The following is a 21663-nucleotide window of genomic DNA, read 5'->3' as shown; positions in this document are numbered from 1 at the left end:
TTATCATATTTCTGAATAGGTAGATGTGTTCGATGTCCTCAATCGACAGTCCCGTCAGGCACACGACGGGCCAGTTCCGCCAGACATCGATTGTGCAACCGGCAGGGAACGTCCCTCCAGGACAGTCGGGCTCTCTCGAACCCAGGCTTCTCATCGAGAAGAGGATGTCAACTGCATTAAAGGACCAGTTGATCAAATCCATAATTCGTCTTTAGGTTTTAGAGAACAAGACTGAGAGACTCTTTGAGGGTTCGAGATAGAAGAGACTAGACAAGACATGAGAAGCCAAGCAGGAAAGATAAAGGAGAGGGAGAAGGTGTTTAATTTTTAAGTCCCTTAGTGTAGTGATAATGAACTTGCATGCCTTTTTTTTCTCCCAAAAAGATGGGAGTAAGAGCTGACAATTTCTGCCGGTTTTCTCCTTAACCTTCACAATCCACAAAAATGATAATGAGAAACAAGGTATTGTTTTGTTATATACAAGTGGCTCTTGTGCCCCTTGTTATAAGTAGAAGCTGTAGTATTAAAAACAATAATTTAGTAATAACAAGGTTCAGCTCAAATGACACTGGTTCATACAAATGGAAATCCTGGCACCTTGGCTTACTTGCTTACATTCCTAGAAGCAGCAGGTAAGCAACCTGTCAACACTGGGGTGAAATACAACCAGAACCTCAAACATGATGTGATTGTTTTGAACTGCAGTGTTTTGAAAAACCTGAGCTTCAGACACTCATCACACTGTAAAAATGTCAGTACTGAGGGTCACATTCCTAGCTTTCATTCCACTTGCATAATAGCAGATTATAAATGAATTCCAATGAGTATCTAGGCCAATTTAAAAGTTTAATTTAAAAAAAAAATAAAATGTTTGACTTGTGGGTTGTATTATTCTACTACAGAATATGTGCATACACAGGCTCACTGTTAAACTAGGCTCAGAAATCCGTATAAGTCAATCACTATTTAACAGCTTTTTAAAAACTGCTTTCAGAGTTGGATCCCCAAAATCATCAAGAAACGAGTGTGCAGCACCTTTGTAGAAGATTCCTTCAGGTACTGTGACCTCTGCCTTTTGATAGTGACATGTCTGTAATTTGAGTTGACTCTCATAGTGATGTTTGTATCCCTCCACCTCTCTCAGTAGTAGTGAATTTTGTCAGTGTGGGGCTGCGAGAGATGACCATGCCTCTGTGGCTGTTGGAGATTATTTCAGCACAGCAATTTTGAAGCACTGGGAAAGTGCGGAGCACTCCTCTGAACAACCAACTGATGCCTTTGGAGAGGTGCAATTTGCAGGAGCCAGCAAGAGGCACAGCCATGTGGGTGCTTTTCTTTTTGTCCCATAACACTTTATCTCTACAGCCTTAGAGTTTTGGAAAATGTGAACATGTTTTTAAAGGAAAATTCCTGTAAAGGTGTAAAGGTGGGTTAAATAAAGATCCAGATAAACCCAGAGCTCTGGTAGTCAGTACTTTGAGTTTTCCTGACCTTCAACCTGCTACTAAACAAACAAAGTCAGTACCAGAGTAAAGAACAAGCCACTCCTTAACATATTGGGGAAAGTTCCTGTAAAACCTTTAACGCTGACTCTCCCATAGTTTTCCTGACAGTAAAAATTGGTCTGGGCTCTAGTGGGTTAAGGGTCATTTTCATTTTCAAAGTTTAAATCACAATTTAAAGGTTGAAACAACCAAAGCATCATTTTAGCTTTGGTACTAGAGCACAATTCATTACCAAGTCGCTTTGTGTTGTTGACATGTAATTGTTTCTTTTAATCCATCAAATGTCTAAACTTAGTTCCTGCGCCTGTCATGGAGCACTGAGCCTTCAGTGGTGTACAACATGTTGACAACCCATTGGGGTCTTCCTCTACCCAACCTGGTTGTTTCTGTTGTGGGTGGAGAGGGCAGGACACAGGTGAAGACCTGGGTACGGGAGGTCCTCAGACAGGGACTGGTGAAAGCATCACAAAGCACAGGTAAAAACTTTATGCATCTGTCACTCTGTCAGTGCCTCATCTATAATGATAACAGTGTGCTTGGAATTTCTGTGAGATGTTTGCTGAAATATTTTATTGTTGGTTAGCAGATGCTATCGTAATTTCCAGATGGTTCCCTTTACCTATAAAACATGTCTAAAAGAATGCCTTGCCTTAACTTTGTTTAGTTTCTAGATTTATAAAGCTGTAAAAGGAAAAAGCAGATTCTGTTCACCTGGACATAGGTTTTTCAGCTATGAAAATATAGCTGAAACATTGCCTTACCTGGATAACTGAGCATGCATCAAGATATGTAAGTCATCTTAATGCAATCACATTTTAATGATGGCCAAACCCCATCTTGCAGTCATCTTTGTAGAAGATATTATACATCCTGCAGCACACCTGGGAATCGCTGTCAGGTATCGCTGTTAACCCTCTCGAGGCAGGCGTTGCCGATTTGCAACAGTTAAAAACTAACAACCTGATTACCCCACATACATATTTTATGAGTTTGTTTTTTTTTTGATAATTTTCCCCAAATATCAGATTTTTCCTGTAACTAAAACTTAATTTGAGCCTGAGAGGGTTAAGCATTCTGGAGATGACTAGAGAGCGTAAATAAAGCATTTTCCCACTCAAGACACCAGGATGGAAGTAGTATTGTTTACTCAATGGATTATACTATCAGCTCTAAAAAAAGCATACTGTACTACTGGTCTGGTCCTAATGTTTGTACTGAAATGGCAATTTTCTCTTTGACTATTGTACCAAGTGCAGGTAGCACATGGTAATACTGATCTCCTGTCACTTGCTGTTCTTTCAAAACAAGTACAAGAAGCAATGAAAAAATTGTTCACACAAATATGCAAGTTGCTACATGGCTCACACTAAGTAAACATGCTTATTGGATAAGATCCAGGGCATGGCGTGGCAGTGAGAAAGCAAACATGTTGCTTTTGTACTTTAGACTTGCCATTAAAACACGCTGCATATAAAAACATTTTTTATGCATCTTTTTGGTTTTTCTAGTCTTTCTAGTGCTCTTAATTCTTTGACAGATAAACACACAGACCGAAACTCAGACTCCAGACAGGCAAACCTAACACAGTGACTGGGGAGACATAGGGAACATGGCAACAATGGTGACATGAAATGTGGAGACAAGTTAAACTAAACATGGAAGGCAAAGGAACAAAACCTAAGAATTAAATTAAAGAATTAAATGGCCCATACATAAACACTGGGTCACCAGACCCAGGACCCTGACAGTACTATTAGTGAAAATGATATAAAAAAAAAATAATAGTACAGTTTCACAGCTTAACACATTACTTTTGATTGATTTTTAAGCCAATTCAAAGAAATGTAACAGAATCTTTAAAAAATAATAGGTATGAAGTTGTGCAAAATGTAAATAACCCCATTTATGGACAACATATTAGCTAATGGTATCAAATATAGAGATATGAGATTTTCAAATTATTGTAAAATTATCATTCAGGTGTTATTTACATTTTACAAAGCTTTTTAACATTTGGGAAATATTTAGTGGCATGGCACAGTAAGCTACTTAGTATACAGGTTGAACCAGGAAATTTACCATCTACCTGTTTCTCTCAGGTGCATGGATCTTAACTACAGGTTTGCGTGAAGGTGTTGGCAGGTGTGTTGGACAGGCAGTAAGAGATCATGCAGCTGCAGCATCTTCAGTCTCCCTCAACAAGGTGGTAGCGTTGGGCATTGCTCCCTGGGGCCTTGTGAAAAAACGAGAGCAGCTGGTCAACCCTCAGGTAGTACAGACATTTAAACGTTTAAACATGTGTTCACCTTTATTTTGCAAAAAGCTCACTTAAAGATTTAATTTAATTTCTCATTTTAATTGATTTTTTAATTGCTTATAATTAGTGTAAATACACGTCCCAATTTTAAGATAAGTAAGATATTGTCTTGATGCATCCTCAGTCATCCAGGTTAGTAAATCCCAAAAAGCTGATTCTGCTCATCTGGAAGTAAGGCTTTCAGCGGGAGAAACATTACATCACTCATCCAACTGTCTTCTTCAGTCTTAGATGACTGCAGGTTTCCCCAACATTATAAACAGTACATGTGCATAATGACTGAAACCAGCACCACTGAAGAACAATAGTCTACAAGGTCAGTTCCTTGAACACAACCACTGATCACTGATCAATGACCATTGATCAATGCCCATAACTACCATTCCAGTACACTATATTACTCTGTTTGTGTTGGGGGACCCGATCATTGCGGTGGACCAATTTTTGGCAGTGTGTTTCGGGTTTGAAAGCCATGGAGATGCGGTGTTTAGAGAAAATGCATTTCAACTGTCTCACTAAGGGTTTTCACTTAGACAGCAGTTGTCCTTCATCTCTGCTGGACCAGCTGGAACTTTCTTTAGGTGCCTTTCCAGCTTTGACAAATGTCCAGCTGGGATAAACACATTTACTCAGGGCCTTCTTGATATGATGTTCTTGTGATTGTGTAAGCAGCTTACCCAAAACTAGGAAGGGACCTAAAGAAAGCTCCAGCCAATCCAGGTGAGAAGAAGGACAACTGCCGCCCAAGCAAAATCCCTTAGTGATTCTGTATGTGTCAGGAGTATCGGAAAAGTTGAAACACATTTTCTCCCAACACTGTGTCTCTGTAGCTTTAATACCCCCAAAAACGATGCGCCCAAAAACAGACCACTCCAAGGTTCGGGTCCTGACACAAACAGAGTAATAAAGTGGATGCTGTTAAGTGTCAGCAGGATTACCATGATTTATACATCAGGGAAACCAAACAGCTTCTGGCTAAAGTGAATGGCACAACACAGAAGAGCTACCTCGCCAGGCCAAGACTCTGCAGTCTATTTAAACCTACAGGCCAATGCTGTGATTGCAGCCATTCCCCAACTCTCTCTAGATGGTACTCATGGCCACTGATTAATGGTCATTGATCAGTGCTAATGACAATATGCATATTAATGATCAAGAAACTGACCCAATGTTTATTCAGTGGTGTTAGTTTCAGCCATTATGCAACAGTACTGTTTATGATGTTGGGAAAACCTGCCGTCAGCTGAGACTGAAGAAGTCAGCTGGATTTGCAACGAAGTGTTTCTCCCACTGAAAATGCTATGTCCAGATGAACAGAATCAACTTTTTGGGTTAGTAAGATTATGTGAATTTTATCATTGAGTGCTCAAAGTAAGGCAAATCTATACTATGTATTTCATGTGTGTAGTCTTGGGACCAGGCTGTATTTGTATCTCCTATTAAAACACACAAAAAGGATCCAAAGGTTTCAGGCTTCTATTAAACTGTAGACAAGTATCTTAATTAAAGAAACACTGGAATAACAGGTTTTTCTTCTTTTGTAGGGAAGCTTTCCTGCAAAGTACTATGTCCAAAACATTTCCCGGGACTCCTGCTACCTGGACAACAACTACCAGGCCTTCCTCCTCGTGGACGATGGGAGTGTGGGCCGCAGAGGAGGAGAAACAGATTTCAGAGCCAGACTGGAGGAATACATTTCCCACCAGCGCACAGGCATATGGGGTGAGAGATGGTACCATACTACGAGTACAATATTTTATTAAGATTTATAAGATTTTTATCCAGCTGAAGTTAAGTGAAATTTACTTGTGCTTAAGTTACTAAAAACATTTTATCAAGATTGAAACGTGTTAAAAATTGTTGTATCTCTTTAAAGGAAGTGGCAGCATTGACATCCCTGTCCTTTGTATGCTGATATCAGGGGAACCAGACTTGCTGAAGGTACAGTCTCTGCTTTATGTGTTGATTATCACAAAAATGTTGTGACTTAGTATTTAAAATTGTGGAAATGCTTTTTTATATATTGTTTTTGTAATGTCTGTCAGAGAATGGATCTCTCTCTGAAAAACTCCATCCCCTGGCTGGTTCTGGCTGGCTCAGGAGGCTTGGCTGATTTCCTGAGTGATGTCTTGGAGAACCTGTCTTCAGCCCCAGCTGTGCTGTCCTCTGGTGAAGGCAACAATGACACTCTTAAAGCTCCCAAGGTGGATCTTAAAGACAGAGTGGCAGAACGGTTTAAGAAACATTTCTCTTTGGAAGCACAGACCGACAAACTAGTTGAACAGGTGAGTGCTGACAATAGAAACACTGCATTGGCTTTTAGTCTGCAGAAGAGTTGGAGGAAAGACTTTCTGCTTTCTGATCTTACTATCAGTGTGTCAGGATCAAAATTCCAAATTTATTCACGTAATATTTTTGTGTAGTAATTTAAACATTTATTTCTGTCTCACTTTGTCAAAGACTGTTGAAACTTCAGGCTGTTATTTGGTTCAGCATAGTGAAAAGAAAAAGTTAACTCACTCACAAGCTGTGATTATGGGTGTTTTTATAGAACCAAAGCATACATGTAGCATATATATGTGTAATGCAATTGTTCAATAGCACTGGATCAAAATCTAAACCTAATACCCCTAAAAAGTAGTTTTGCAATAAATTATTGTATTAGTGTTGAGTGTAAATGAAAATGTGATTATTTTTTGAAACATGAAACAGGGTATTCAATTACAAAAATTATATAGCAATACTCAGCTATTATCTGAAAACTTGGATTAATTTGGCATGGCGTGCAGTGTGTTTTTAAAATATCTAGGGAAACTGGAAAAGTGGAGGACAAAAAAGTCAGATGCCTAAAATTTATCCACAGAAGATTGGGAGGATATGATAGTCATGTCCTTAAGAAATAAAAGTTTGGTTGATTCATCTGATTTTTATTGGAGCCTCAGAATAAATGGTATTAGTAGAAAGATGGCCAAGAAAAGGCTGAAGTATACCAAATTATACAAGAACTGGACTGAAAATTAATGACAACAGGTCTGATGGCATGATGTGTCCTAATATGAAAATTTTGATTGATGTATCAGTTGAATTAGAGATGTATGGTGGAGGTCAGGAGAGAGGTACAATAGTGAATGTCTGCAGCCATCTGTAAAACATGGTGGGCGCTGAGTCACAGTCACTTCTTAGCATGGTGTGCAGTGTACCCCTTTAAATTTTCAAGAACATGGACACGTTTGGTCATTGAACCTCGCATTATTTTCAATGAGCTTTTTAAATAACGGCGATATTTGTGCTTCAACCCATTTCTTTACACTCTGAGAGAAAAATGTGAGTAGTAAAATACTGCTATGAATATTTGCCTTAACTAAGATGAGTGGTTCTATGTAGACCGTTCTTGACTTATCAGGTGTTGGCACCCTGTTCCAGGACGTGTGTTCAAGAATCGTTGATTTTAGCAATAAGCTGTGAGGCTGAAAACTCAGACTTTCATGTACAAGAACAGTTGATCAGACTGAACATACTCAGAGTTTATTGAACTAAGTTAAGCGCATGCATGAGATTACACAGAAATTACTGATGGACTGTGATATTTGTTATTCAGTCAACAACGTACTGTGGAGTAGATCTGCCCTCAAGTTTGTTTCTTATTAAACAAAAAACTGTTTGCTAAAGTTTATGATCAGTCAACAATAATACTAACAACAACAACAGCAACAGCAACAGAAACAACAAAGGCAATAATAATAGTGATAAAGAATTCGGTTATTCAAGACTGAACTGCTTAAAGACACAAACTCTTCGTTAATGTTGCCATCCATCCATTCATCCATCCATCCATTTTCTTCCGCTTATTCGGGGCCAGGTCGTGGGGGCAGCAGCCCAAGCAGAGAAGCCCAGACCTCCCTCTCCCCAGCCACCTCCTCCAGCTTATCCGGAGGAGCACCAAGGCGTTCCCAGGCCAGCCGAGAGATATAATCTCTCCAGCGTGTCCTGGGTCTGCCCCGGGGCCTCCTCCCCTCCTCGTTAATGTTGCAACATAAGCATTTATATTCTGATCTAATATTAGCCCTCACTGATAGATTGTCACTTCAAGACAGTCACCTTTCACATTTAACTACAAAAAAAGACCAAAGAAAAGAAAAATGCAGGGCAGCTTTCCAAGTCTTTAATGAAGTTTTATTATAAAATGGAAACACATTATAAATGTATCAGAATGAAACATTTTAAATAAGGAATAGGTATACAGATCATGTAGGGACACAATAAAACACTATGAACAGATCTGTCTGTGAAAGTTCTAGGTCATCCAGGTCATCGTAGTTTAAGGAGCTTGGAAAGAAAAGCGTCTGGACTTCTTTGAGTTGCTTGAAGATGTTTCACCTCTCATCCGAGAAGCTTCTTCAGTTCTAGGGTCAAATGGTGTAGAGTTCCAGATTTAAACCCAGTGGGAGTATCCCCCAAGAGTGACAAAAGGACCCCCTAATGATCCTCTACCTAATCACATGAGCCAAGGTGTGAAAATGGGTTTAGGTCACAATCAGCCAAGGTTTCGGGTGAGCTCATTGTGAAACCTAGCCCCACCCTATCATGTGATTTTCTGAGGTCAGATGGCCCAGGATGTGAGTGGGCATTAAGGGGTCAAGATGGGCACTCCCACAGAGTTTAAATCTGGGACTCTCCACCATTTGACCCTAGAACTCAAGAAGCTTCTTGGATGAGAGGTAAAAGGTCTTCAAGTAAGTTAAAGAAGTCCAGTCCAGATCTAGATGTGATAAGCTGGAAGTGAACAAAGCCAAAGTGGATCTGGTCTGGTCATAAACTGTACTTAACAGTTTTTTATTTAATAAAAAATTGAATTTGGGACGATTAACTCCAGAATCTTTTGCTTTAACTATCACAGGTCCATAGTAAACTGTATTGACCTGTTTCTTGACTATCATCACTTTCTGTCCCTGTCTGGTTGAACCCGAATAATTAAATTGAAAAATCTAATGTGAATTTAGGATTCCAGCTTTTAATCAACAAGTAAAGTTGGCTAAAGACTATATAATAATAGACATTTTATATTGAATATATGAAAATTTCATCTTCTCTATGATTACAACATTAAAATGGAAGCTCAGAGTTTTGGCAAACTTAGAGTTAGTTTTTAAATTCACTTTAAAGTATTAGAATAAGTGTTGATTAGTCATCAGTCATACTGGGAACTGATTTGAGTCATAATTTCATTTTTATTCTGCCTAATCGGAACACAGAGGCTCTGCAGTGAAGGATATCAATTTAACAAAAAAAACAACAACAACAACAAGTCTTTTCTTTAATCTTTTTCTAAAACATTTTGTGATTATGTCTCTGTCATTCCTCTTCCTTGTTCCATCTTCTGTCTCCAGGCTTTGAGCATTTACCAGAATAGACATTTGATTACAGTCTACCACGGAGAGCACGAGAGTCCAAATGACTTTGACACAGTCCTGCTTAAAACACTTGTGGGAGGTATGTAAGTAGGCTGTAATTTTGCAAAAGAGTCATAACATTAACTTTTAATCCATATTTTAATTTTTATGTTATGTTTGTGTTTTCCAGCAAGTAAGCAGCAATCATCAGCTGAGGCCAATCCTTATACTGATGAGCTGAAACTAGCAGTAACGTGGAACAGGGTTGACATTGCCAAGACTGAACTCTTCAATGGAGAAATCCATTGGAAGGTGAGGAGGGAAAAAGACATCACACAGATGTTGCACTAAAAGAAGAATTCATACAAAACATTACATTATGCAGCCTATTTAAACACTTTTGACTGACAAACTGTTTAATTCTGATTTTTAGGAAAATATTTGGCATAAAAAATGTTGACCTGTCTTAAAACACGATCTTCTTCCTCCAATTAAACAGTATGAAGATTTGGAGGACTCAATGACAGATGCGCTGATCAATGACAAGCCTCAGTTTGTTCGGCTTTTCATTGAGAATGGTTTGAACATCCTGGAGTACCTAACTTATGGCAGGCTGGAAACCCTCTATCGCTCTGTGCCAGATGGGAGCTTACTATATCAAATGCTACAGCGCTGCCTAGCAGAGCGGCTGGAAGTGGAGCGCCCCTCACCATCAGAACAACAGAATTCATCCTCAAAAGTGGCGACAGATAACAATCAGAGCGGACCAGTGAAGGAGGTCACCCTTTTTGAGGTGAGTTTTGTAATCAAAGATATTCTGTCCTTTTTCATTAATTAGGCTTAAATAGATTCATTACGAATGTGAAGAAAACCTGATACTTTTGTGCTTATTGTCCCACCCACGTGTTTCCTCAGGTGTCAGAGGTCCTGGAGCTGTTAATGGGTGATGTCTGCCAGCCTTTCTACTACAAAGCTTTGGGCCTACAGTTCACTTCATCCAAAAGGACAGCTCTGAGGGTACTCTGAACTTTTCAGAATATGCACACAGAGTGTACTTGTGGTTATAGGATTTCTTTTTTTAAATTGTTGACATGATAATAAGTATTCTTTTCTTCATTTATCAAAGCGTGCCAGTAAGGTTCTGCGTGGACGTTGCATGTATCAGGACCTGCGCTGCCCCCATCCCTGGGCTTCTCTCTTCCTCTGGGCTGTACTGCAAAACCGCAGGGAGATGGCCCTTTATTTCTGGGAGATGGTAAAAGTTCTGAGACAAACTTCAAAAATTATTTTATTTGTGTTCAGCTGGTTTGAAATCTCCAATAATCAAAATACAAAATACAAAATAGTTAAGGAGTGGCGCTTTTCCAGAAGAAAAAACGGAATTAAAAAAAACTTCTTATACTGATTTATATACTACAGATTCCTCAGTGTATGAATGGATGAATAGATAGTTATTTGAATAAAATCATCAATTATCAGGTGAAATGAAGGGACACTGGACATTTGTGAGGATGAGGCGCAGCTCGGTTGTTTGTGGTAACATGTCAGAGTTGTTGGAGTCAGTTAATTGCAATATATTGTTAATCATTATTTTATGATGTAAGCGTTGATTATGTTAAATGTATATCATAATGTTAAATCTTAACCTATAAGTAAATTATTACTATATAACAATCAAATTCAATTGTGATTGTGTATTTTAACATGCTACATTTAAGCATTTAAATTTAGTTAGTGGCAAGCCCAGGGCTTTAAGTAGGATTTAAGTGGGGTTCTACTTAAAGTTTCTATCCAGCTTGCAGTAGATCTTGTTAAAAAGCAGCAACTGAACTAAAAATATAAAATACATATATATAGTACCTTTAAGTACCTTTAAGTAAATTCCAAGTATCACCAGCTTAGACTAATGTGTCTGCATTACCACTCAGACTACTTCAAAAGAAAGAACTGAGATAATGAAACAGACAATATTAGATACAATAAATTTACTTTTTGCACCTGTTTCTTTTGTTTCTTTGCAGAAAGTATATAATTGCTCTCTTTCCTTTCCAGGCAGGTGAGGCAGTCCTGAGTGCTCTTGGTGGCTGTAAAATACTCAGAGAACTGTCCAAACTTGACGAAGAAACTGAAACCAAACTCTCCATGAAAGAACTGGCCCAGAAGTTTGAGAACCTGGCACATGGTGTGATTATTTGTTATCTAGTTTTGTAAAAGTTTTATTACATGTCCTTTGATTTTTTCTTTTAACATCTGTTGTAACACAATTGTAGCAAAACCTAACTCTTTACACAGCAGTAACTAATAATTTAATTGCAGTCTTCCCAAATGAGCTGTAACTAAGATTAAGGATAAAATGTCACGGCTGCCGAGGCAAGCCGTGTGGTGTTGGAGGGAAAGAGGACCCAAAATGCAGGCAGTAGATTGTAAATAAACGTCACTAGCATCATCAAAGTGGCAGTGGCAAAAACAGGCAACGAAGCATGAGAAATTACTGAAGGGAACCTAAACTGGGAAAACTAAATAACAAACCTGAGAACATACGAAACGGGGTGCAGGGCAGAGAGACGTAGAGAGAGGAACGAAACACCATAGAACACAGATGAGCCGACAACAAGCACAGACCGACACCCACTATATATACACACAAACAAGGAGACCAGGTAATGACACACAGGTGGGAGCACAGCTGATTCTAATACACAAGACGACCTGAGGATACAAGCTGAACACAATGACAACAGACACAGACCTTCAGAATAAAACAGGAAATCCAAAACGCGAACTCAGGGACATAAACCGGGCACAAGGGGAGGTCACAGGATACCAAAATCAGAATAAACTAGAACAGAAGACAATAATCATATTAAGCACAAAACGCTGGGTCAACGACCCAGCACCATGACATAAAATTCCTCCACTGTTCTCTTCTTTAACCCAGAGTGACTCCCACAGAGGTTGATTATCTTGTCAATGGTTTTACGTTCCTAGGAAATGACGTCTCAAAAATCTTTAAGCTCTGTGTTTAGTGTGATTCTCTGTAAAATCCCTCCATAAAGCTCTTACTATTCATGAGTTATTGAAGAAAATAAGACCAACTCCTGATTTCTTTTCAGCACTGTAGCCAGACTGGCAAAGAGTCACAGATACCAATACCATCCTTCCTATTATCTCAAAAATTCTTGAAAGGGAAATTGTAAAACAGTTAGCTGATCATCTGCAAAGCAATACTTTATTTCAAGATAAGCTGTTCTATCAATCTGCTGGTGCAGAGCCCCAGTTGCCTCGGGACCGCGGCAACCCACCGCACATGCTTCGCCTAGGAGCTTGGAAAGAAAAGCGTCTGGACTTTTTTAAGTTTCTCGAAGACGTTTCACCTCTCATCCAAGAAGCTTCTTCAGTTTTAAGAGCAATTGGTTGAGGCCCAGCCCTACTGGGAGTGTCCCTAGGAGGGTTGTTGACCCACTATTGATCATCAGTGAAATCCTATGAGATAAGGTGTGAAAACAGGTACGGCTCAATAGTGACCCACACCTGTGTCTCTAAGGGCATGTCCCTAAAAGACTCGTCCGGTTGATCTGGGACTCTCCACCAATAGCTCTTAGAACTGAAGAAGCTTCTTGGATGAGAGGCGAAATCTGTCCCCAGAATTAAGGGATGTCATGCCTGGACTAGCTGCAGTCTTCACACTATGCTTTTGCCTTTATATGTGATTTGGAGAGACACAAGAGGATATTCATGAATGTCCCCATCCACATATAAATCCATACACCAGTTAATTGCAGGCCAAGAGTAAGAAACAAAACTAAACACAGAAATAGACAAATAGTATACACTTCGGTATCAAAATGAATACCTTAGTAAAAGTGACTGTATATACCAGAAACAAAGGAAATTCCAAGAGGAAGCCTCCAAAGTTTGATTCTGTTCATCTGGACGTAACGTTTTCAGTGGGAGAAACGTTTCGTCACTGATCCAAGTGACTTCTTCAGTCTCAGCTGACTGCAGGTTTTTCAATCTTATAAACAGAGCTACCTCGTCAGGCCAGGACTCCGTAGTCTATTTACACCTACAGGCCAGTGGACACTCTTTCAATGATGAGGATGTACACATCCTGGACAGTGAGGAACACTGGTTTGAGCGCGGAGTCAAGGAGGCCATTTATGTGAAAAGGGAAAGACCATTTCTGAATCGAGGAGGGGGCCTAAGGGTACATCTTTCGCCATCTTACAATGCTGTGATTGCAGCCATTCCCCAACTCTCTGTGAATGGTACTCATGGCCATTGATCAGTGGGTTTTGATCAGTGGGTTTTGACCAGTGGTTGTCAATCAATGGTCATGAGAATTTGCATAATTATGATGAAGGAACTGACCTCTCAGTCCATTGTTCCTTCAGTGGGCTGGTTTCAGTCATTATGCAAATGTACTGTTTATAAGATTGGGGAAACCTGCAGTCAGCTGAGACTGAAGAAGTCACTTGGATCAGTGACGAAACGTTTCTCCCACTGAAAACATTACATCCAGATGTACAGAATCAAGCTTTGGAGATTTACTTACCTGGATGATTGAGCATGCATCAAGACGTTCCAAGAGGAAGGAGCTGCAAATTTGGCTGCTCTTTTGCCAAATTCAGTGCAAAGCTTTGAGACAGACGCTTTTGATGTCTGTAAATAATATGGTAGTAAACAAAGAATAGCCTTATAAAAACTATTATCAGTGGTTGAATCCACGACATGGGAAAAGCAGACCACCTAACCCATGAATACAATGTACATTGGTGACTAAGGAGCTTTAAAATGTGCAATGAATCATTTTGCTCCATGACAGACGCACTCTAGCATACCGTATGCAAGCATTCTGAGGATGCATGCATATAAATCACATCACCATAAGTATAGATATAAAAGTGGAAACATCAACTCTCTTTCTTGTCTCAAAGGGCAAAGAAGACTTTATTCTAAAGTAAAAACTAAGTTTCAAAAAAACCTTTCAATTATTGCTGAATCAGAAGTGTGAATGAGACTGAGTCGTCTACTTGTATTGTGATACTAACTCATTCTCATAGGTCTAAAAGACTAAAAGTGTGTAAGCCTTCTCATAAATATGATGTGAGTGTTTAACAGTGCATGGGGGAAGCTCTATGTCAGCAGTATTAGCAGACAAGGATTTTATTGTCTCAAAAGATTAAAGGGGTTTGGAGATTGTTTCAAGGCTCCACAAGAACATGATCAGCTTTGGCTTTTCTAATGGTAACTGAGCATGTATTATACAGCTGCCTGAAAAGCAGCTAATTAGTATGCAGGTTGGTTCTCCTGGCTTTTGACAATGACACATTTCACTCACAGAGTAGCTTAACTAGATCAGGAGAAAACGAGCAGACATTTTTTTCATGTCTTGTTTGCAATCATCCATGTCTTCTTCTTGAGAATTCAAATGTTTCTGACTGATTTTCACTGATATCCAGATAATACCCAGCTTCATCAATCCATGAAGCCAGATGACACAGTAATTAGTTTCAGGAATGTCTTATAAACAAAAAGACCTGGATGATGCCTAATTTCCTGCAACTAAAATCAGACAAAAGAGAGGTTATTGTTCTCAGCCCTAAAAATCTTAGAAACATGGTGTCTAACCAGCTCCTTAGTCCTGAATGGCATTGCCGGGGCCTCCAGTAACACTGTGACAGTCTTTTTTACCAGCATATTAGACAAATATGCAGGACTAATTTCTTGCATTTGCACAGTATCTCTAAAATTAGAAACATCTTTTCTGAAAAACAGATACTGAAAAACTAGTTCATGCATTTATTACCTCTATGTTGGGCTATTGTAATTCATTACTATTAAGTTGACCTAAAAACCTTTCAGATGAGTACTAACCAGGGACTAGAGAAAGAGAGGCCATGCCTCTCATATTAGGTTCTTCATTGGCTGCCTGTTAAATCCAGAATTAAATCCCTCTCCTCACATACTTGAGCTTGAAAAAATAGGCCTTGTCATTTCTCAAAGATCTCAGAGTGCTTGCTCACAGGGAGTTGCAAATTGAGGTTTACCATACAACACAAAGCACCTTTAGGTGACTTGTAAACTGACACTATAGAAATAAACTTGAATGTCATGTCTTTTGTCCACTTTACCTCAGATATCTTCAGCTCTTGCTATCGGAGTAATGAACACCGTTCCTTCACCCTCCTAATTAGGAAGTCTCCTGTCTGGGGTCACAGCACTTGTCTTCAGATGGGCGTGAGTGCTGATGCTCGGCTTTTCTTCAGTAATGATGGCGTACAGGTGTGTTCGATTTTTAACCTCTCTCGTTCATGTGATTTTTCTCCCCGTCCTGCACGGCAGTTAAGCGATCATAACTGTTGTCTGAAGGCCAAAAAATGGCAAACAATTTTCAGAGAAAGAAAAAAAAAACTCTGCTTTAACACCTGTTGGAATAAAAAACAGCAGAAAAACCAGAGCAACAACCAAAATATGCATGAATAAAAATGACAGGCCTGTTCTACATCTACCCAGGGCTTGTTTAAGAGAATATGTTTTAAACATCTTGAGATGTATTACAACCTGTTGGCTAAGAAGTAGTGGTGAAAGTTAAACAGATCTAGTCCTCCTCTATCCCTGGTCCTCTGTAGCATTTTTAACCTAATATGCTGGGTTTTTTTCCGCCAAGACTAACGTCATCTACAGGATTTCCTCTCTCATCCCAGCCCCGTTAATGTAATTTCCAATAGTACATGGGCATTCAATCTGAATTTGTATCAAATGTTTATTTTAAACATATAAGTAACAAATGTTAATAAACATAAAAATGAAATCCAAAAAAGCTGTCATATTTGCATGAAAAAATATGGAACATTTTCTGTTTATTAACGCTTACTTATTTAGGTCATTGTAAAAAACAGCTTTGACTATACAACCAAATCTATAAATATACACTATCATTGAATGAGACCATGTAATACACAACAGTACAATCATTTGAATTATAAATGAATTCAGTACAAAGTAAAAATGGCATGATACTTCAAAAAATAACACATCCTAACTTCATGTTGAGCCAGTGAGCTGCTGTTGATGGATAAGGACTGCTTTTCTGTCCTCTTCCAGTCTCTGCTCTCCCATATCTGGTGGGGTGATATGAAGAGGAAAACAGAGGTTTGGAAGCTCCTGCTCACTTTCTTCTGCCCCATCCTCTGCTACACCAATCTCATCTCTTTCAGGTAAAATTCTCTTTTTTTTTTTTTCAGATGACAGGCTTGGAATTTTATTTGATATTTTTTAAACCTTTAGTACATATTTTACCTCATAGCAAACAAGATAATCAGTTGGAAGAGGAGGAGGGAATTCCTAATGAGGATGGGCCAGACCAGGACACTAACAGTCTCTATGGGACCACCGTCTTCTCTTTCGCTGACATCAAACACCAGTAATATTTCTACTTGCACTCTTCAGCGTTAATCTGTACAACATCAGTTTGTTGTTTTTATGTTATTAATTTGCATTAGCTAAAGTCTAATAATTAACTCAATTTTATTTTTCTTACACCAGTGATATTGACTCAGAAGTTCACAGGAGTGGTTCTATTAAAGGTGAGTCCTGTTTAAAGAGTCATCTTTGAATAAGTGTTGTTGCTCACTACAAGAAGAAAGTCTGACATCAGAAATTATTCTTGTCACCACATGCTGTCATTTTACTCACCTTCCAATCTGTGTTTATTATCTTTGTTACAGGTGTACCCTACCGACCACCACAGCGTCCATTCATAGTTTCACGCTGGTGTCAGTTCTGGTTTGCACCGGTCACCTCATTTCTGGGCAACGTCCTGATGTACTTCTTGTTTCTCTTGCTTTTCGCCTACGTGCTGTTGGTGGATTTTGAGCCCCCACCACCCTCAGGCCCAGGTGCTGCTGAGTGTGTGTTGTACTTCTGGGTGTTCACCCTCGTTTGTGAGGAGATACGACAGGTAAGTGAAGAGACACATCTTACTTGGAACTTTATTTCCAGAAAATTTTGGTAGCTATAGAAAATGTAAAGGGAAGAACTGGACACAATAACTGAACTATCGCCAAAGTGCTATTGCAATACTGTGGTTAACATGCTCCTGTGTCACAAAAAATTATTACATTTTAATGTTTGTTACTGATTTCATATAACTTAACAAATGCACTGAAGATTAAAAGAAATCACATAAATTTAAATCTTATTCCTGTTGGATTTTTACTTGGTCTTTAAAATGATAACAGTGCATGGAGAGTGGTTTTCTGTATTTGGATACATGTCACCTGTTTATACTTTGGTATAGCTTTTTTCCACTTGTTTTAACTTTTATCTTCTTCTTCTGCAAGACAATTTTTTTGGGGACGATGACTTGGCGTCAAAGGTTCAGACTCTACATTAAGGATGTATGGAATAAATGTGACCTCACTGCCATCAGCCTGTTCATTATAGGACTAATCTGCAGGTATGGACAAGAAATAAAAAATAATGTCAATACTGGATTATTGAAAAAAAACTTTCCATAATGTTATTTTTGAATGAAGCTTTGTCATTGCATGATTGTAACATTTGTAAAAGTGCTGTCCTTAGTTTGTGTCTATGGATGTAGCGTGGCATAAATAATTTCCTTTCATCTTCCACTGGACTTTTAGTCACTTAAATTTAAAATATTTTCTCCTTTAAAAACCAAATTTTACAGGTTTGCCACCAGGTGGTGCTGCTACCTCACTGATTCAGCTTTACTGTGCTTGTGTTTCAGGATGTTCCACTGGTCACATGAATTTGGCCGGGATATGCTTTGTTTGGACTACATGGTCTTCACCCTTCGCCTCATCCACATTTTTGCCATTCACAAGCAGTTGGGGCCAAAAATCATCATTGTAGGAAAAATGGTGAGAAAGTTACCATCAGTTTATGGGATGCCATTTGTAAAGTGAAACATGCTGAAATTAACGGCAAAATTGTTCCACATTTAGCGCAAAACCTTACAAAAACGTGTTTTTTCTAGTCATTTTTTACAGCATTTCCTAAAATATTTGTAAATTTTCATATTTAAAACACAATTTTAAATATTAAATTTAAATGTTAAAATGTTAAATCTAGATGGTAAATGTTAAATCTAAATGTTGAATGTTAAATCTAAATGTTAAAAAAAAATGTTAAATATGAATATTATATTTAAATCTAAATGTTAAATGTTAAATCGAAATGTTACAGGAAACTAAATATTTAGCTAACATGCAAATTTATTGTACGGATCAACGGAAATATCAAAATAAAAGCTTTACGAAATCCTCCGGTGCAAAAGTGTGCCGGTAGATTGTGTCTGCTCTCCCCTGATGGTCACTTCTCAATGCCATGAGCTGCTTCACTTCTTGCCTACCAGCACGTCCAGTGCTTTAGCTGAAAACACTGGAAGATCCGTTTTGTCGGCCATCCAAAGGTTCAGCAGTAGTGGACTCTCAGCAGCTGCAGTCTCCGCTTCACAATGGCTGCAGCACAAGTCCACCTAAATCGCTGGACATGCTCGTAGGTAAGAAGTGAAGCAGCTCATGGCATTGAGAAGTGACCATCAGGGGAGAGCAGACACAATCTACCGGCACACTTTTGCACCGGAGGATTTCGTAAAGCTTTTATTTTGATATTTCCGTTGATCCGTACAATAAATTTGCATGTTAGCTAAATATTTAGTTTCCTGTAACATTTGGATTTAACATTTAGATTTAACATTTAGATTTAACATTCAACATTTAGATTTAACATTTACCATCTAGATTTAACATTTTAACATTTAGATTTAATATTTAAAATTGTGTTTTAAATATGAAAAGTTACAAATATTTTAGGAAATGTTGTAAATAATGACTCGAAAAAACATGTTTTTGTAAGGTTTTGAGCTAAATGTGGAAAATGTTACCATTAATTTCAGCATGTTTCACTTTACAAACGGCGCCCCGTATCAGTTGGCATTACAACTGCGGTACACTCATTATGTTTACATATATAATGGCAACAACAAGATCACAATTTCCTCTTGTTTAGATGAAGGATATCTTCTTCTTCCTCTTCTTCCTGGGTGTGTGGCTCATGGCGTATGGAGTTGCCAATCAGGCTCTGATCTACACCTATGATCCAAACCCGAATCGCATTTTTCGGAGAGTTTTCTACAGGCCATACTTGCACATCTTTGGACAGATCCCTGTGGAAGAGATGGATGGTACAAGTGTTTGTGCAACTGGCATAAAAATGAGAAAATCTGTGTTAAAGCTGAAATTTCTTTTAACATGCTGCACTTTCCTGGAACCTACTTTCATCACAGAAATTTGAAATTGAGTGTTATTATAATTTTAACCATTTCTTACCTTTCCAATTTATTGCAGTGGGCAAGGACTGGGATATCACTTGTACACACAATGTGACTTTGATTGAGAGTGGTGAAGAGCCGTGTAGAAATCATGAGAGTAACTGGCTGGTAGTGATTCTGCTAGTCATATATCTCCTGGTCACCAACATCCTGCTCATCAACCTGCTTATTGCCATGTTTAGGTAAAGAACAAGTCTTTTTTTTATTATATCTGAGGATGCATTCACATACTGAATGGCTTGACTTGACTCAGTGGCTCTGATCTGCTTGTATCCACACAGCTACACTTTCTCTAAAGTGCAGGAGCACAGTGACATCTACTGGAAGTTCCAGCGTTACAACCTGATTGCTGAGTACCACTCCCGTCCTTCTTTGGCTCCTCCTTTCATTATCATCTCACACATCAACCTCTTTATCAAGAGGGTCATTCGCAAAGTGCCCTCTGTAAAGATCCACCACTTTGGTCAGTATTGGATCAGGGGTGTTACTCTAATAAGTTATTGTTACTTAACTCTAAAACATCAAATGCTGAGTGAGGATTCCACACATGATTAGAATTATGTAATTTCTTAAATGTCTTCTAAATTTTATTTAGTAATTGTGGGTTTTGGTTAAACAGTGCCTGCCTTTTTATCACTCAGTTACTAACTGAAAATGGCAGTGCCGAGTTAAAAGAATAGGCTTTTTGTTACTTGCTCACTGACCTCAGTTTAGCAGTGATGAAAGCATGACAACTGAGTTGAAAGGTAATCATTTCAAACCTTGGTCTTTACTATCAGTGTTAGACTTGGAAGCAAAGGCAGCGAACAGATTATCAACGTGGGAAACGATTCAGAAGGAAGACTTCCTGACTGCTCAAAACAAGATCCAGAAAAGCAGCGACTCAGAAAGGCTGAAACGGATGTCTACCAAGTGAGCACACCTTCATCCTCCACTGTAGCAGCATTATTTATTACTGTGTGACTCCATCATTCTGAAGTAAATGTATCTTTGTTTATATAGGGTAGATGGTGTGCTTAAACATCTGAGTGAAAGCAGAGACTTTGAACACAGGCTACGGTCTCTGGAGAATCAGGTAAAACTGAAGTTCCAACTTATCATTTTGTAGCATTTGATTCATTCATGATACATATGTGGAGCTGCTGTGAAAGAGTGTGTCTGCAGAGTTAAACTATTCTATATAAAGATTAAAGCACTTCATAGCAGGTGGCAGTTGGCAAATTACATTAAGAGGAAGTTGAAACATAGGGGAAATACCTACTGTACAGCAAAAAGACAGTTTCAGGTTGGATAATGTGAAGTTGTTTCCTGGCTGATGTAAGAGTTATTTTGGGTGATGGTAAGTAATTCTTTAGTAAGTACTTCCATGGTTTGGAGAATGTCACATGAAAGAAACAGAGGCAGAATTTAAACTAACCAACTTAGTGCAATCAGTGGTATAAATGAGCGCATGTGCAAAGAAATTGTGTAGGCAATACTATCTAGCGCAGAAAAGAAAACCAATTTCTAACCATATTCTAAAAAATGTGTCTGAGAGAGTAGAGCAATTCAAGAACTGAACTGAGGGCTTTTATGTAGCACTGGCAAACAGGGGCCAGGCTTTGCCACTGTCACTGCTTGGAAACAGGCCACAATAGCTTCTCCACTGCCTACAGATGAGACCTGCCACATAACAGGTTGAAAGGAAAGGATGGAATGAGTTGACAGAGAGATACAGCTTTATGTTATCCTGCTCTTTATTTCCAGATGGATTATTGCTCCAGTGCCCTCAGCTGGGTTGTGGATACTTTAGCACAAGGAAGCACATTCAAACCTCCTCGCCCCCCACCTGCATCACGAGGTACTTATGATTACAAAACAACCTGCAATATTCCAATATTGCTTTCAATACAAACTCAGATAGCCTAATCTTATTTTAAAAATATTTATATTACATTTTTTTGTGCTAAAATTGGTCCCTCTCACTTTTATTATTCTAACTGTTCTTCTACACAGACGTGTTACCCTCCCCTTCCAGCTCAACTTGATTCAATGACGCTTTAAATCAAGGAGAACACCTTCACTTCATTCAAGTTCAAGAAAAAACACAAA

At 38.7% G+C, this 21663-nt stretch overlaps 1 protein-coding gene across 1 annotated transcript; it reads left to right on the top strand.

Moving 5' to 3' along the window:
* The first annotated feature begins 277 nt into the window (after window positions 1-277).
* Window positions 278-21599, top strand: LOC134632968 (transient receptor potential cation channel subfamily M member 4-like). The gene is made up of 28 exons (XM_063481846.1): window positions 278-316; window positions 995-1056; window positions 1145-1322; window positions 1801-1981; window positions 3605-3774; window positions 5367-5544; window positions 5699-5763; window positions 5868-6107; window positions 9210-9312; window positions 9403-9524; window positions 9712-10005; window positions 10128-10229; window positions 10339-10467; window positions 11265-11394; window positions 15352-15497; window positions 16320-16432; window positions 16522-16638; window positions 16761-16801; window positions 16943-17175; window positions 17558-17673; window positions 17968-18100; window positions 19251-19425; window positions 19589-19754; window positions 19854-20035; window positions 20352-20484; window positions 20575-20647; window positions 21319-21412; window positions 21568-21599. The coding sequence occupies exons 1-28, from the start codon at window positions 278-280 to the stop codon at window positions 21597-21599; spliced, it is 3747 nt and encodes a 1248-aa protein (XP_063337916.1).
* Window positions 21600-21663: the final 64 nt, after the last annotated feature.

Source organism: Pelmatolapia mariae, linkage group LG8 (assembly GCF_036321145.2).
Source record: "Pelmatolapia mariae isolate MD_Pm_ZW linkage group LG8, Pm_UMD_F_2, whole genome shotgun sequence".
Taxonomy (NCBI): Eukaryota; Metazoa; Chordata; class Actinopteri; order Cichliformes; family Cichlidae; genus Pelmatolapia; species Pelmatolapia mariae.
This window is presented reverse-complemented; position numbering and strand designations above follow the sequence as displayed.